The 16,658-nt window shown below is 51.2% G+C and overlaps 1 protein-coding gene across 36 annotated transcripts in view; it reads left to right on the top strand.

Moving 5' to 3' along the window:
* FBLIM1 (filamin binding LIM protein 1) overlaps nucleotides 1-16,658 on the top strand; it is a 29,900-nt gene that overhangs the window by 8,789 nt on the left and 4,453 nt on the right. For 17 of the 36 annotated variants that reach the window (XM_034956117.4, XM_055097899.2, XM_063594594.1 and 14 more), the window contains 5 exons: nucleotides 1,906-2,093; nucleotides 3,057-3,159; nucleotides 4,934-5,103; nucleotides 9,138-9,316; nucleotides 11,687-11,804. In XM_034956117.4, coding sequence (XP_034812008.1) covers nucleotides 1,906-2,093; nucleotides 3,057-3,159; nucleotides 4,934-5,103; nucleotides 9,138-9,316; nucleotides 11,687-11,804 — 758 coding nt within the window. The other 19 variants (XM_063594591.1, XM_024928231.4, XM_008951706.6 and 16 more) reach the window with 3 other exon arrangements.

Below are 16,658 nucleotides of genomic sequence, written 5' to 3'. Positions count from 1 at the left end.
GGGTTATTGGGATTATGGGAAGAGGATCTTGGGAGTGTGGGAACAAGATCAAACTTGCCTGGGAAGGGCTGTCCTGTCACTGGTCAGCATGGCTGGCTGGCCGTTTCGTCTGCCAATTTAATACCCTCAAGCAGAGCACGGGGATCTTGGGGTTCAGTCTCCCTGAAGTGAGATAAGTTTTAGGTGACCAGCTTGGTCATGCACCTGGTCTGACTGCAGGACACAAAGGCTGGCCCCGGGCCCTGGGGATGCTGCCAGCTGCTTGAAGCCGTCTACACCGAAGGCTGCCATCTGCCATCTGCTTAGTACTTGTCCTCTCAGAGTCATCCTCGAGCGGGTCCGGGACCCCCTTTCTGCCCACCTGCCCTGTGGCCTCAGGTCCCCCTGCTTCTCTCTTGAATTTCTGCCCGCCCATCACAGCCTATGGGCCCTGCACCGGGAGGCAGGCACTGGGAGAGGCCACAGCACTCTTACTGCCTCTCCAAGACCTGGTTCCTGACTCCGTGAGCTCATCGGAGCCTCTTTCTCTCACTTCCGCTGAGTCAGCAGCAGCATCACCCGGGCCTGTACCAACACAGTCACTGGGTCCATTCCAGCACAGCCGCCAGCTCCCACCCCAAGTATCTCTGATTCAGCAGATCTGCCGTGGAGCCTGAGAATTTGCATTTTTTTTTTTCGAGACAGGGTCTTATTCTGTCACCCAAGCTGCAGTGCAGTGCAGTGCAGTGGTGTGATCACAGCTCACTGTAGCCTCAAGCTCCCTGGCTCAAGCGATCCTCCCACCTCAGCCTCCCAAGGAGCTGGGACCACAAGCTCTCACCACCAGGCCCAGCTAATTTTTGTGTGTGTGTGTGTGTATTTTGAGACGAAGTCTCGCTCTGTCACCCAAGCAGGAGTGCAGTGGCACGATCTCGGCTCACCGCAACCTCTGCTCCCCAGGTTCAAGCAGTTCTCCTGCCTCAGCCTCCCAAGTAGCTAGGATTACAGGCGCCCACCACCACACCCAGCTGATTTTTGTATTTTTAGTAGAGACAGGGTTTCACCATGGTTGCCAGGCTGGTCTCAAATTCCTGACCTCAGGTGATCTGCCCGCCTCAGCCTCCCAAAGTGCTGGGATTACAGGCGTGAGCCACCGCGCCCAGCCTAATTTTTTTTTTTTTTTAGATGGAGTTTTGCTTTTGTTGCCCAGGCTGGAGTGCAGTGGCGCAATCTCAGCTCACTGCAACCTCTGCCTCCTGGGTTCAAGTGAATATCCTGCCTCAGCCTCCTAAGTAGCTGGGATTACAGGCATGCCCACCACGCCCAGCTGATTTTGTATTTTTCGTAGAGATGGGGTTTCTCCGTGTTGGTCAGGCTGGTCTCAAACTTCCAACCTCAGGTGATCTGCCTGCCTCAGTCCCCCAAAGTGCTGGGATTACAGGTGTGAGCGACTGCACCAGGCTTTTTTTTTTTTTTTTTTTTTTGAGACAGGGTCTGGCTCTGTCACCAAGCTCACTGCAGCCTCAACCTCTTGGGCTTAAGTGATCCTCCCACGTCAGCCTCCCAAGTAGCTAGGACTACAGGCTTGTGCTGCCATGCCTGGCTACATTTTTTTAAATTTTTAGTAGAGTTGAGGTCTCACTATGTTGCCCAGGCTGCTCTTGAACTTCTGGGTTCAAGCGAACTGCCTACCTCGGCCTCCCAAAGTGCTGAGATTATAGGCATGAGCCACCGTGCCTGGCCTGAGATTAAGTTTCTTGCCTAAGGACACACAGCAAATCAGTGGCAGAGTTAGACATGGAACCCAGGCCGGGGTGATCCCGACCGGAGCCCTCAGCTTCCCTCCGTATGGCCATGTAGGTAAGTAAAACCCTCCCAGGTCCACCTGGGAGGCTCTGACCAGCCCTCTCTCCTCCCCCATTGCAGGATGCCCACCCCCTCCTCCTGTCCTGGATGGTGAGGACGTGCTTCCTGACCTGGACCTCCTCCCACCCCCTCCACCACCCCCTCCGGTGCTTCTGCCTTCTGAAGAGGAGGCTCCTGCTCCAATGGGGGCCTCACTCATTGCAGACTTAGAGCAGCTGCACCTGTCCCCGCCCCCGCCCCCACCAGAGGTACTGCCCACCCCCCCACCCCCAGCAATCCCTTGGTCCCCTTGGTTGGGGGACGGGGAGTCTGGGCCTTCTGGGCGTTCAGGGGTTCTAAACCTGGACTTTGTCTGGTGCATTCTTCTGCTCGGGGTCAGTCCCTCTTTGAAGCTCTCAGAAGTCCCTATTCAGGCAGGTAAAAATTGGTTAAGTGTTTCAGGGTCGCTGGAGAGGGCTGCCACTGCCTGGCTGCTGTACCTGCCGCAGACACCTGCTTCAGCTCTGAGGAAGACGTTTCCCTGAGTCCGACCTAAATCCCTTAGGCTGCATAGGAAACCTGGATTTTTGTTTGTTTGTTTGTTTTTGAGATGGAGTCTCGCTCTGTCACCCAGGCTGGAGTGCAATGGCATGATCTTGGCTCACTGTAGCCTCCACCTCCCAGGTTCAAGCGATTCTCCTGCCACAGTCTCCTGAGTATCTGGGATTACAGGCACCCACACCATGCCTGGCTAATTTATTGTGCTTTTATAGAGACAGGGTTTCACCATGTTGGTCAGGCTGGTCTCAGACTACTTACCTCATGTGATCCGCATGGCTCGGCCTCCCAAAGTGCTGGAATTACAGGTTTGAGCCACTGCACCTGGCCAGGAACCTGTTTTTAACCCTGGGCCCTTAACAGAGGCTGTGTAGAAATGGGGGGCGTCACAGGCCAAGGGCTTAGTCCACTTCAGTCCAGCATCCATGGGGAAGCCTGGTTGCAGGAGAGTCCTTCTAAGTAGGACAAGGAGCAGTGGCTGATTGAGGGACCCCAGTCAGCTGCCACTGTGACCTTCCTGCTAAGAGACTTACACAGGTCCCTTGCTTCCCTGGGCCTTGGTTTCCTTCTCGGTACAATGCGGCTAATTGTACCTGTTACCACCCAGATGAGGAACAGAGCTGGGAGGGCTGCATGGAGTCCCACTGGATGATTCCCCGTCTGCATCCCCACAGGCCCCAGCGGAGGGACCTTCAGTCCAGCCCGGTCCCCTCAGGCCCGTGGAGGAAGAGCTGCCACCTCCCCCGGCAGAACCTGTTGAGAAAGGGGCATCCACAGGTAGGTGCACAGGGCTGAGAGGATACTGGGGTGATCTCATGGGGCCAGCATGGGCTTCCAGGTAGAAACCAGGAGAGTGAGGACCCCTCTTCCCATCCCCACCCCAGCTCATGTTAACAATGATGGGCTTTGTAGTTCGGCATCCATTTAATTTGTATTGCTTTAGCCTTTTTCCCTTTATACCTAAATTCTATTTAAAATGTTAGTCTGCACAGTTTGCTATGATAGCAAAAATGTCTTGAATTTTTTCTCACTATTTTATTTTCTGAATACCTAATGCCCTCACACAATGCAAAATAAACAGCATGAGTGGGGACACAGTGAAAAGCCTGCAACCTGCCCCATCCCCTTACCACCCGGTTTCCTTCCAGATGGGTGTCCTCTGTCGTTGAGCTCTCGTGTATCCTGCCAAAGACACTACGCATATACGAGCAAATACAAATATGTGTCCACCTGCTCCCTCCCCCCGTTTTTCCATAAGTAGCAAACTAGGCTCTTCTGCTGTTCACTTTCTTTCCTTCGTACATCTCAGAGCTGGTCACACATCAGAATATAAAGTGGCTCCTGGCTGAGCGTGGTGGCTCATGCCTATAATCCCAGCATTTTGGGAGGCTGAGGCAGGTGGATCACCTGAGGTCAGGAGTTCGAGATCAGCCTGGCCAACATGGTGAAATGCTATCTGTACTAAAAATACGAAAATTAGCTGGGTGTGGTGGTGTGTGCCTGTAATCCCAGGTACTCGGGAGGCTGAGGCAGGAGAATCTCTTGAACCCAGGAGGCGGAGGTTACAGTGAGCTGAGATTGCACCACTGCTCTCCAGCCTGGGTGACAGAGTGAGCTTCCGTCTCAAAAAAATAAAAAAATAAAATAAATAAACAAAGTGGCTCCTGGCTGGGTGTAGTGGTTCATGCCTGTAATCCCAGCACTGTGGGAGGTCAAGGCAGCCAACAATCCCTTTGTCCTGAAACTGCTGTCCAGAATTCCTTATTTATTTATGTTATTTATTTTTATTTTTTTTTTTTAGACAGAGTCTTGCTCTGTCACCAGGCTAGAGTGCAGTGGCGCGATCTTGGCTCATTGCAACCTCCACCTCCTGGGTTTAAGCGATTCTCCTGCCTCAGTCTCCCGAGTACTGGGACTACAAGCGCCCGCTACCACGCCCAGCTAATTTTTGTATTTTTAGTAGAGACGGGGTTTCACCATGTTGGCCAGATGGTCTCGATCTCTTGACCTTGTGATCCGCCCACCTCGGCCTCCCAAAGTGCTGAGATTACAGGTGTGAGCCACCGCGCTGGGCTTTTTATTTTTTTTTATTTTTATTGTTTTTCCTGAAACAGAGCCTCACTCTGTTACCCATGCTGGAGTGCAATGGCACAGTCTCGGCTCACTATAACCTCTGCCTCCTAGGTTCAAGTGATTCTCCTGCCTCAGCCCCATGAGTAGCTGGGGCTACGGGGGCATGCCACTATGCCCGGCTAATTTTTGTATTTTTAGTAGAGATGGGGTTTCACCATGTTGGCCAGGCTGGTCTTGAACTCCTGTCCTCAAGTGATCCGCTCACCTTGGCCTCCCAAAGTGCTGGCATTACAGGTGTGAGCCACCATGCCTGACTCAGATTCCTTTTTAATGCTCCTCATGACCCTCTGTATTTGTCATTTGAGGAATTTGCAGGGTTTAAGACAGAGCCTCGGGTATCCTGAGCATGTTCTGGGTGGTGCCTGGGTACAGTCCTCACAGGCTGGGCTGGTGATGGCCTGTGTCTCCCCTACCCCAGACATCTGTGCCTTCTGCCACAAGACCGTGTCCCCCCGAGAGCTGGCTGTGGAGGCCATGAAGAGGCAGTACCATGCCCAGTGCTTCACGTGCCGCACCTGCCGCCGCCAGCTGGCTGGGCAGAGCTTCTACCAGAAGGATGGGCGACCGCTCTGCGAACCCTGCTACCAGGTAACCCCTGCAGCAGACCTCTGGGTGCCAGGCAGTGAGCTGAGCACTTAGAATATGTTGCAGCATTTCATTCCCCACACAGTCCTGGGAAGTAGGCACTATTGACCCCTTTCACAGATGAGGAAACTGAGGCTCAGAAAGAAGGAGCCCAGTGAAGGCGATTAGTTTCCTAGGGCTGCCTGTAAGAGATCACCACAACCTTGGTGGCTTCCAGCAGTACACGTTTATTCTGTCCCAGTTCGGGAGATCAAAAGTCCAAAATCAGCTTCACTGGGCCAAAACCAAGGTGGTGTGCTGTCTGGAGGCTTGAGGGAGAACCCACATCTCTGCCTTTTGCAATTTCTTTTTTTCTTCTTCTTCTTCTTTTTTTTTGCGGTGGGGGACGGAGTCTCACTCTATCGCCCAGGCTGGAGTGCAGTGGCACGATGTCAGCTCACTGCAACCTCGGCCACCCAGGTTCAAGGGATTCTCCTGCCTCAGCCTCCCGAGTAGCTGGGATTACAGGCACCTGACACCACACCCGGCTAATTTTTGTATTTTCGGTAGAGATGGGGTTTCACCATCTTGGCCAGGCTGGTCTTGAACTCCTGACCTCGTGAGCCACCCACCTCGACCTCCCAAAGTGCTGGGATTACAGGCATGAGCCACTGCGCCCAGCCTCTTTTTTTGTTTTTTTTTTTTAAGATGGAGGCTCGTTCTGTCACCCCAGCTGGAGTGCAGTCGTGCAATCTCAGATCACTGCAACCTCTGCCTCCCGGGTTGAAGCAATTCCCATGTCTCAGCCTCCTGAGTAGCTGGGACTACAGGTGCCTGCCACCATGCCCGACTAATTTTTGTATTTTTAGTAGAGATGGGATTTCACCACTTTGGCCAGGCTGGTCTCAAACTCCTGACCTCAAGGAATCCACCCCCTCGGCCTCACAAAGTGCTGGGATGACAGGTGTGAGCCACCGCACCTGGCCCCTTTTGCAGTTTCTGAAGCTGCATTCTCCTTGACTCCTTCCTCTGCTTCAAAGCCAGCAGTGTAGCATCCCACTTCAGCGGCCCTATTGCCACCTCTGTGTCAAGTTACAGGGACACGCGATGGCATTTAGGACCCACCTGGATAATCAGGATAATCTCCCCCATCTTAAGATCCTTAGCTCATCCCATCTGAAAGCCTCTTTTGCCGGGCAAGGTAACATTCGGGGTCCAGAGATAAGGACCGGATATCTTTGGGGGCATCTCTTAGCTACCACACGAGGTCACACGAGATGGCCAAGGAGCTGGGATTCTACTCCACACCCATCTGGCTCTGGAGCCTGCCATCAGTCTTGCCACTATCTCCCCTACAGCAGAGCCACAGGGTTCCAATGTTTGATCTCACGGGAATCTGTGTTGCTTCCGGGTACCAAGTGCAATCTGGGAGAGCCAGCTGGGATGCCAGCACACTGGAATTTCTAACTCTTGGATGGTTTGTGGTGGCATGTTGAGTGTGGTGACCACCCACAGCCGCATCCCCTGGGGATGTGTAGGCCACTCTTTGTGCTTATGAATGAGGAACACCTGGAAATCAGCTTTTGAATCAGTGTCTCAAGTGATTCTCATGCATATAGAAGTTTGAAAACGGCTGATTTAAAGGGTTAGAGTATTTGGAGCTGAGACTCTCCAGAAGAATCCAAACAATCCAATCCCAGGCTCACCACCAGTGAGGCACTGTGGGAAGAGAGAGGAGCCAGGCCCTCCCTGCCGTGTCCCTGTGACCCCATCAACATCATGGGGGAGTGTTCCTCAGGGGTGAGACACCGGGGGAGGAGGGGTGTCCAGCTGGAAGCAGGAAGCAGCCAGGAGGAAGACTTGAGCAGTGTGCTGGGGAGAGAAGGGCCATGCCCATGAGAGGGAGGGGGGAGTGGGAGATGCCCTCACACGTGTCCAGGTGAGGTCAAGGTAAAATGCACAGGAGCACAGCCAGGAAGGAGAGACAGCATGTCCAGGAGAAAAGGTGGAAAGGCTAGAGGGAGGCCCACTGCCCTGCCTCGGGAATCTCTTTGTCATTGCTCCTCATTCCAGAAGGAATTTGAGGCAGCTTCTATGAATGCATGTATACCAGCCAGGCGCGGTGGCTCACACCTGCAATCTCAGCACTTTGGGAGGCTGAGGTGGGAAGATTACTTGAGGTCAGAAGTTCAAGACGAGCCTGGGCAACATAGCAAGACTCCATCTCTATTTTAAAATAGCTATTTTTTATTAAAATATGTTTTTAAAGAGAATGCATATATACCTATAGACCACAATAACATGCGTGCACTGAAAAATTCCACGTGATTCTCCCGCCTCAGCCTCTCCAGTAGCTGGGATTACAGTTGCCCACCACCACGCCCGGCTATTTTTTGTATTTTTAGTAGAGACGGGGGTTTCACCATGTTGGCCAGGCTTGTCTGGAACTCCTGACCTCAGGAGATCTGCCTGCCTCAACCTCCCAAAGTCCAGGGATTACAGGCATAAGCCACCTTGCCTGGCGCATTTCTTCTTAAAGCATCATATAAAATTATGTTAACTGGGCAGGTGCCGTGGCTCATGCCAGGCCGAGGCAGGTGGATCATCTGAGGTTAGGAGTTCGAGACCAGCCTGACCAAAATGGAAAAATCCTGTCTCTACTAAAAATACAAAAACTAGCCAGGCATGGTGTGTGCCTGTAATCCCAGCTACTTGGGAGGCTGAGGCAGGAGAATCACTTGAACCCGGGAGGCAGAGGCTGCAGTGAGTCAAGATCACACCACTGCACTCCAGCCTGCACAACAGAGCAAGACTCCATCTCAAAAAAAAGAAAAAGCCTGGGCACGGTGGCTCACGCCTGTAATCCCAGCACTTTGGGAGGCCGAGGCAGGCAGATCACCTGAGGTCAGGAGTTCGAGACCAGCCTGACCAACATGGAGAAACCCCGTCTCTACTAAAAATACAAAAAATTAGCCGGATGTGGTGGCACATGCCTGTAATCCCACCTACTCGGGAGGCTGAGGCAGGAGAATTGCTTTAACCCGGGAAACGAGGTTGTGGTGAGCCAAGATTGCGCCACTGCACTTCAGCCTGATTGACAAGAGCAAAACTCCGTCTCAGAAAAAAAAAAAAAAAAAAGGTAGATCTCATGTTAAGTGTTCTTCCCACAATAAAACAATTTTTTAAAGACTGCAATAATACTACGATATGTAAAATAAAGACATCCAAACAGAAGGAAAATCAAAATAGAAAGTGAGACGAGATCAAAGGGAATGTTACTACCCAAAATGTGTGAGGAAGCCAGACACGGTGGCTCACGCCTGTAATCCCAGCACTTTGGGAAGCTAAGGTGAGTCGATCACTTGAGGTCAGGAGTTCGAAACCAGCCTGGCCAACATGGTGAAACACCGTGTCTACAAAAAATTAGCCAGGCGTGGTGGTGCACACCTGTAGTCCCAGCTACTCAGGAGGCTGAGGCATGAGAATCACTTGAACCTCAAGTAGAGGATGCAGTGAGCTGAGATTGGGGCACTGCACTCCAGCCTCAGTAACAGAGCGAGACTCTGTCCCAAAACAAAACAAGAACCAAATAACAACAAAAAAAGCCCTATAATGGTTTCTAAACGTGAAATGTGGAATTTGGCTCTGAGCTTCCAAGTGGCCAAATGGAAAAGGGAAAGAATTTCAAGTCTTCTTGTCTGTATGATGAAAGCACCCAATTCTCCTGAGAATTCCTTTTCCTGACCCTGAGGTTTAAGCGAGGTTTCTCCTATGAGCTCTGTGGACCCTGGCCATAAACATATCCCAGTAACAAGAAATGCAGCCATAGCATCAGGGCATCAGGGCAGTATTCCTTGCTGTAAGCCAAGGATGCAAGGCTAAGCTCAATTTGTTATAAGCAATGGTGGAGGTTTTGGGCGATAGTTACAGGTTGTCTGCAGGCCTCTCCTGTACTTCCCAGTTCCTGGGCCCCTGAGGGCAGCCTCTCAGAAGAAGACGACCCTCGTGGGTTGGGGTGGGTGTGTTGTGGATGGCTCTGGCAGTGGCCTCTGTCCCAGGACACACTGGAGAGGTGCGGCAAGTGTGGCGAGGTGGTCCGGGACCACATCATCAGGGCCCTGGGCCAGGCCTTCCACCCCTCCTGCTTCACGTGTGTGACCTGCGCCCGGTGCATTGGGGATGAGAGCTTTGCCCTGGGCAGCCAGAACGAGGTGTACTGCCTGGACGACTTCTACAGGTACGAGAAGGGTTTGTGCACCGGGTGGGGTGCAGGGACAGGGCGAGACCCAAGCAGGATGAAGGAGCTGAGCTTGAGTCCTGGGTGCTGGGCCAGAGTTTCCTGTCTACCGGTTTATTATAAAGAATATTACAGGGCTGGGCTGGGCGTGGTGGCTCACGCCTGTAATCCCAGCACTTTGGGAGGCCGAGGCGGGTGGATCTCGAGGTCAGGAGATCGAGATCATCCTGGCTAACATGGTGAAACCCCATCTCTACTAAAAATACAAAAAAAATTAGCCAGGCACGGTGGCGGGCGCCTGTAGTCCCAGCTACTCGGGAGGCTGAGGCAGGAGAATGGCGTGAACCTGGGAGGCAGAGCTTGCAGTGAGCCGAGATCACGCCACTGCACTCCAGCCTGGGCGACAGAGTGTGAGACTCCGTCTCAAAAAAAAAAAAAAAAAAAAAGAATATTACAGTGCTGGGGGCAGTGGCTCACACCTGTAATCCCAGCACTTTGGGAGGCCAAGGTGGGCAGATCATGAGGTCAGGAGTTTGAGGCCAGCCTGGCCAATACGGTAAAACCCCATCTCTACAAAAAATACAAAAATTAGCTGAGCATGGTGGTGTGTGCCTGTAGTCCCAGCTACTTGGGAGGCTGAGGCAGAAGAATCACTTGAACCCAGGAGGTGGAGTTTGCAGTGAGCCGAGATCGCACCACTGCACTCCAGCCTGGGTGACAGAGTGAGACTCTGTCTCAAAAAAAAAAAAAAAGAAAAGGATATTACAGCGATACAGACAGACACGTGAAGAGATGCCTAGGATGAGGTCTAGGGGAAGGGGCAAGGAGCTTCCATGCCCTCCCTCCCCAAGTGTGCCACCCTCCAGGAACCCCCACGTGTTCAGCCACCTGAAAGCTCCCGAACCCTGTCCTCTTGGGCCTTCTATGGAGACGTCATTGGATAGGCATGATTGACCACCCAGTAGAAATTCGGCTGGAGGAAAAGGGTATGGTGGAAGCTAATAAACTGAGAGGGAAACCTAGCAGGGCCTGTCCAGAGTCATCTTGGTCTCTCTATGCAGCTTTTCTTCCTCCAGGATGGAGGGCAGGATTCTCCCTGGAATGAATGAAGGGCTTATGACTCAGTCAGATAAGGCAGGCCAGAGAATTTCTTTATGGCCAGCTCCCAGCAAGAAAGGTGGGAGAAGATTCCTGCCTTGGGGAGAAAAAGGAACAGGCAAAAGGTCAGAGAGAAATTCTGTTTTCTAAGGCCTGAAGTGCCCAATATTATAACAAGTGCTATGGGAGTGATGAGCCCAGCAGGAACTATAGACAAAAACATATATAAAAAACACATATGGGGCCGGGCACGGTGGCTCACGCCTGTAATCCCAGCACTTTGGGAGGCCAAGGCAGAGGTTGCAGTGAGCCGAGATCGCACCACTGCACTCCAGCCTGGGCAACAGAGCTAGACTCCATCCCAAACAAAACAAAACAAAAAACTGAAAAATAATGTCACAGGCAGGTACGATTAAGGGTTCTGTTTTACCACCCAAGGCACACAGCAGCTAAGTACCCAAAGTCTCTCCACAGGTAAGTATTGAAGCTCTTGGTAAGTATGCACATCCCCAAGGACCTGACTTTGGGGCCCTGCTCTGAAAGCCCAGACCTCGGGGTCTGCCCTTGGAGCTGAATGATGCAGTGGGGACACACAGATATCCGCTGGACTCAATCCCTGCCCATGAGTTGCTCACCACTCAAGCGGAGAGACAGATGTGCCTCTTAAGAAAGAAAGAAGTACTGGCTGGGCACAGTGGCTCACGCCTGTAATCCCAGCACTTTGGGAGGCCAAGGTGGGCGGATCACGAGGTCAGGAGTTCAAGACCAGCCTGACCAACATGGTGAAACCCCGTCTCTACTAAAAATGCAAAAATTAGCTGGGCATGGTGGTGCCTGCCTGTAGTCCCAGCTACTCAAGAGGCTGAGGCAGGAGAATCACTTGAACCTGGGAGGTGGAGGTTGCAGTGAGCTGAGATTGCATCATTGCACTCCAGCCTGGGTGACAAGAGCAAAAAAACTCCATCTCAAAAAAAAAAAAAAAAAAAAAGAAGTACTGAAAAAAAAACAAAAAAGACAGATGAGATGGGTCCCAGCCCCACTGAACACAGTTCTCAATTCAGACAATCTCCAGTGACGCTGGGAAACCAGGTCTCATTACACAGGTCTCTCCACCTGCTCCTGCCAAGAAGAAACAGACATCTCTGCAGTCCCATAGCAACGGGACTGAAATTGCTCAGGAGGTGAACACCAGCCAGCCCGAGTTCTGACAGCTAATTAATTTCTGTGGTTGTGGCATGAACGCCTCCCAAGCATGGGTTCCTTTGCTTCTAGGAAATTCGCCCCCGTCTGCAGCATCTGTGAAAATCCCATCATCCCTCGGGATGGGAAAGATGCCTTCAAAATCGAATGCATGGGAAGAAACTTCCATGAAAATTGCTACAGGTGTGAGGTGAGTGGAGCCTAGGTGGTTTAATAACATTCCATTGCTGCGTGCCAGGCCCTTAGCTGGGTTGCTTGGACATGGGGACAGGTCAGGGTGGGGGCTGTACTCTCAAATTGCTCATTGTCTAGTAGGAGAAACAAAAGATACTGGAAATGCAACCATAGTCTATTATCAACTCTTTGCGTTAATAAGAAACCAGACTCAAGTTGCATTCTCCAGAGAAGGGAATCTGTTGGCTCATGGTGCTGGGATCACTGATGGTATTGAGTGATGGCATCAGGACTCTCTCCATCTTTTTTTTTTTTTTTTTTTTTGGACACAGTCTTACTCTTGTTGCCAGGCTGGAGCGAAGTGGTGCGATCTCAGCTCACTGCAACCTCTACCTCCAGGGTTCAGCAATTCTCCTGCCTCAGCCTCCCGAGTAGCTGGGATTACAGGCACGCACCACCACACCTGGCTAATTTTTGTATTTTTAGTAGAGACAGGGTTTCACCATGTTGGCCAGGCTGGTCTCGAGCTCCTGACCTCAGGTGATCCGCCCACTTCCACCTCCCAAAGTGCTGGGATTACAGGCATGAGCAACCACGCCCAGCCTCTTTCCATCTCTTGGCTCTCCCTTGTTTGTGTGTTTGCTTCATTTTCTCTGCCTGTGGGCTGGCCTTCTCTGTGGGGACGTGGGACACAGTGCATGGGCATAGGTGGCCCAGGTTTGCATCTCCCCAGCTTAGAAACCCTAGGGGAAAGAGAGAGCACACCCCCTCCAGGGAAGCCAGACAGTCCCTAGAAGGCCTCTAATCACCCCAGCTAGGGTCACATGCTCATTCAGGGCCAGTCACTGTGGCTGGGGTGCTAGGATTGATAACCCCTGGGGCCAGGGAGGCAGAACCATATAAAAAAGGAGGGGTTGTTACAACTGGAGGAAGGGAGAAGAGGATGCTGGACAGATCCACACCACAGTGCCTTTTCCAGGTGCTGGGCAAGAGAATGTAGAAATCAGCTTTGGGGGCCTGGTGCAGTGCCTCACACCTGTAATCCCAGCACTTTGGGAAGCTGAGATGGGTGGATTACTTGAGCTCACGAGTTCGAGACCAGCCTGGGCAACATGGTGAAACCCTGTCTTAAAAATAAATAAATAAAAATAAAAAGTAAATCAGCTTTGGGATAAAGAAGGCAGTGATGGTCTAACCAGGATGGTAGAATCAAAGGCACTCATGTAGGAGGCAATGCTTGACTGGGCCTTGCAGGATGAGTAGGAGTTTGCCAGATATTCATAGAGGGGAGAAGTCCAGAAAGGGGGAAAAGAGCTACAAAAATCCACGGTAACACGAGCAAGCCTGAAGAATCAGAGGAAGTGGAAGCTTCTTTTTCTTTTTTTTCTTTTTCTTTTTTTTTTGAGATGGGATTTCACTCTCGTTACCCAGGCTGGAGTGCAATGGCGTGATCTCAGCTCACTGCAACCTCCACCTCCCGAGTTCAAGTGATTCCCCTGCCTCAGCCTCCCGAGTAATTGGGATTACAGGCATGCACCACCACGCCCAGCTAATGTTTTGTATTTTTAGTAAAGACGTGGTTTCTCCATGTTGGTCAGGCTGGTCTCAAACTCCCGACCTCAGGTGATCTGCCCACCTCAGCTTCCCAGAGTGCTGGGATTACAGGCGTGAGCCACCGTGCCCAGCCTTTTTTTATTTTTGAGACAGTCTCACTCTGTCTCCCAGGTTAGAGTGCAGTGGCATGATCTTGGCTTACTGCAACCTCCAGCTCCCTGGTTCAAGCAATTCTCCCTGCCTCAGCCTCCTGAGTAGCTGGGATTACAGGTGCGTGCCACCACGCCCGGCTAATTTTTGTATTTTTAGTAGAGATGGTGCTTCTCCATGTTGGCCAGGCTGGTCTTGAAGTCATGACCTCAGGTGATCCACCTGCCTCGGCCTCCCAAAGTGCTGGGATTACAGGCATGAGCCACTGCACCCAGCCTAGATCAACTCTTTTGAATGTTACTTTTTCACTTAGAAATTGTCTCTTTTAAATTGTTTTTATTAAATTTTTATTTATTTATTTATTTTTTGAGATGGCGTCTCACTCTGTCACCCAGGCTGGAGTGCACTAGTGCGATCTCAGCTCACTGCAACCTCCACCTCCTGGGTTCATGCGGTTCTCCTGCCTCAGCCTACCAAGCAGCTGGGACTACAGGCGTGTGCCACCACACCTGACTAATTTTTGTATTTAGTAGAGATGAGATTTCACCACGTTGGCCGGCTGGTCTTGAACTCCTGAGCTCAAGTGATCCACCTGCCTCAGCCTCCCAGAGTGCTGGGATTACAGGTGTGAGCCATTGCACCCGGCCAGAAGTGGAAGTTTGTAGATGTGACGGGAGTGTAGAGGGCTGGGGTTATGGTTAATGATTAGGTCAGAGAGAAGGAAAGGACTATGGTGCCAGGCTAGAGAGTCTGGACTTCAGGCTGCAGAGAGGGGTCAGGCTGAGATGGGCGAGCTGATTAGAAGCTGGTGCAGTTGTCCCAGGAAGAAGGGCCCAGGAGTTGTCACATGTGGCTTGGCGATCAGAAGGGTCCTATGCTAGTTTTGAAGTTCTGCTATTGCTGTCTTTAAATTCTTGATTTTTGTTTGTTTGTTTGTTTTTAATAGAGACAGAGACTGGAGTCAGGCTGGAGTGCAGTAGTGTGATCATAGCTCACTGTAGCCTTGAACTTTTGGGCTCAAGCAGTTCTCTCACCTTAGCATCCTGAGTAGCTGGAAGTACAGGTGCGCACCACCACGCCCAGCTAATTTTTTTATTTTTAAAATTTTTGTAGAGATGACTTCTCTACAAAAATTTGCCCAGGCTGGTCTTGAACTCCTAGGCTCAAGCGATCCTCTCACCTTGGCCTCCCAAAGTGCTGAGATCGCATGCATGAGCCACTGCGCACGGCCTGAAATTCTTTTTTTTTTTTTTTTTTTTTTTTGTAGAGACTGAGTCTCACTTTGTTACCCAAGCTGGAGTACAGTGGCGCTATCTCGGCTCACTGCAACCTCTGCCTCTCAGGTTCAAGCAATTCTCTTGCCTCAGCCTCCTGAGTAGCTGGAATGACAGGCTTACACCACCATGCCCAGGTAATTTTTTGTATTTTTAGTAGAGATGGGGTTTCGCCATGTTGGCCAGCCTGGTGTTGAACTCCTGATCTCAAGTGATCTGCCCGCCTTGGCCTCCCAAAGTGCTGGGTGGCGTGAGCCACCACACCCAGCCAAAATTCTTAATTTTTGAACAAGGGGCCCCACATTTTTATTTTGTCCTAGATCCTACAAATTATGTAGTCAGTCCTGCTGAGGAGGCTCAGAAATCCTCTCCCACCCCTTCTACAGCTGGCTCCTTGTCACTGAAGCTTCTGTCTTCTCGGTGATGGTGACAAGGTGGCAACTTTTATGCGGGGACCTAAGTGGAGAGCCCCAGAGCAAATCTCTTACTCAGCCGATGAGTATTTCGACACACTTGTTCACTCCCATTTATTTAAACAGATACTGGAACCCAGAGGCTATTTTCACTGAGGTTATCAAAGGAGCTGGGTAGAGAAGTTGATAAATTGCTGCATAATTACATTGTCTTTGTTGGTTATAGCTCAAAGTCCTGCTGATAATGCATTTTGAAAGCCCAGTGAGGAAGTTTGAGTGCTGTTATCCCCAACATCATCCTCATGAGTTCCAGCAGTGACTGGCACCTTCCTGAGCCTGGCCAGGAAGCGAATAAACCCCCCCGGTAGTCCTTGATGACTTGGCCGAGGTGGTGTAGTAAGTCGGCATTTGGACTCCAGCAGTTATGTGTCAGAAGATGAGGCTTCTTGGCCAGGCACGGTGGCTCATGCTGGTGATCCCAGCACTTTGGGAGGCTGAGGCAGGCGGTCAAGAGTTGGAGACCATCCTGGCCAACAAGGTGAAACTCCATATCTACTAAAAATACAAAAATTACCTGGGTGTGGTGGCGTGTGTCTGTAGTCCCAGCTACTTGGGAGGGTGAGTCAGGAGAATTGCTTGAATCCGGGAGGCAGAGGTTGCAGTGAGCCGAGATTGCACCACTGCACTCCAGCCTGGAGACAGAGTGAGACTCTGTCTCAAAAAAAATTAGCTGGGTATGGTGGCGCACACCTGCAGTCCCGGCTACTTGGGAGGTTGAGGCAGGAGAATCACTTGAACCTGGAGGCAGAGGTTGCAGTGAGCAGAGATTGTGCCACTGCACTCTAATCCTCTAGCCTGGGCAACAGAGCAAGACTCTGTCTCAAAAAAAAAAAAAAATGAGGCTCTTGAACCGCAGCAGCCTGGAAGGAGTTGAGTGCTGTTACCTAAGAAGAAAAATGGGTTTCCCTGCACTGCCCACACCCACATCTCACCATTTCTACTTGCTTTGGGGTCCATATTATTTATGACTATTGTTGGAAGGATAACAATACTTTTATATGTAGGTAGTATTTTTTTTTTTTTTTTTGAGATGGAGTCTCGCTCTGTCGCCCAGGCTGGAGTGCAGTGGTGCAATCTCGGCTCACTGCAAGCTGCACCTCCCGGGTTCATGCCATTCTCCTGCCTCAGCCTCCTGAGTAGCTGGGACCACAGGCGCCTGCCACCACGCCTGGCTAATTTTTTTGTATTTTTAGTAGAGATGGGGTTTCACTGTGTTAGCCAGGATGGTCTTGATCTCCTGACCTCGTGATCTGCCCACCTCAGCCTCCCAAAGAGCTGGAATTACAGGTGTGAGCTACCGCACCTGGCCTGTAGGTAGTATTTTTTAATTTATAAAATGCTTTCATTGACATCACCTTGTTTAATCCTAGTGACAGTCTTGTGAGATGGGATTTATTGTCCCCATTTAACATGGGGAAA

The sequence above is a fragment of the Pan paniscus genome, chromosome 1 (assembly GCF_029289425.2).
Source record: "Pan paniscus chromosome 1, NHGRI_mPanPan1-v2.0_pri, whole genome shotgun sequence".
Classification (NCBI taxonomy): domain Eukaryota; kingdom Metazoa; phylum Chordata; class Mammalia; order Primates; family Hominidae; genus Pan; species Pan paniscus.
This window is presented reverse-complemented; position numbering and strand designations above follow the sequence as displayed.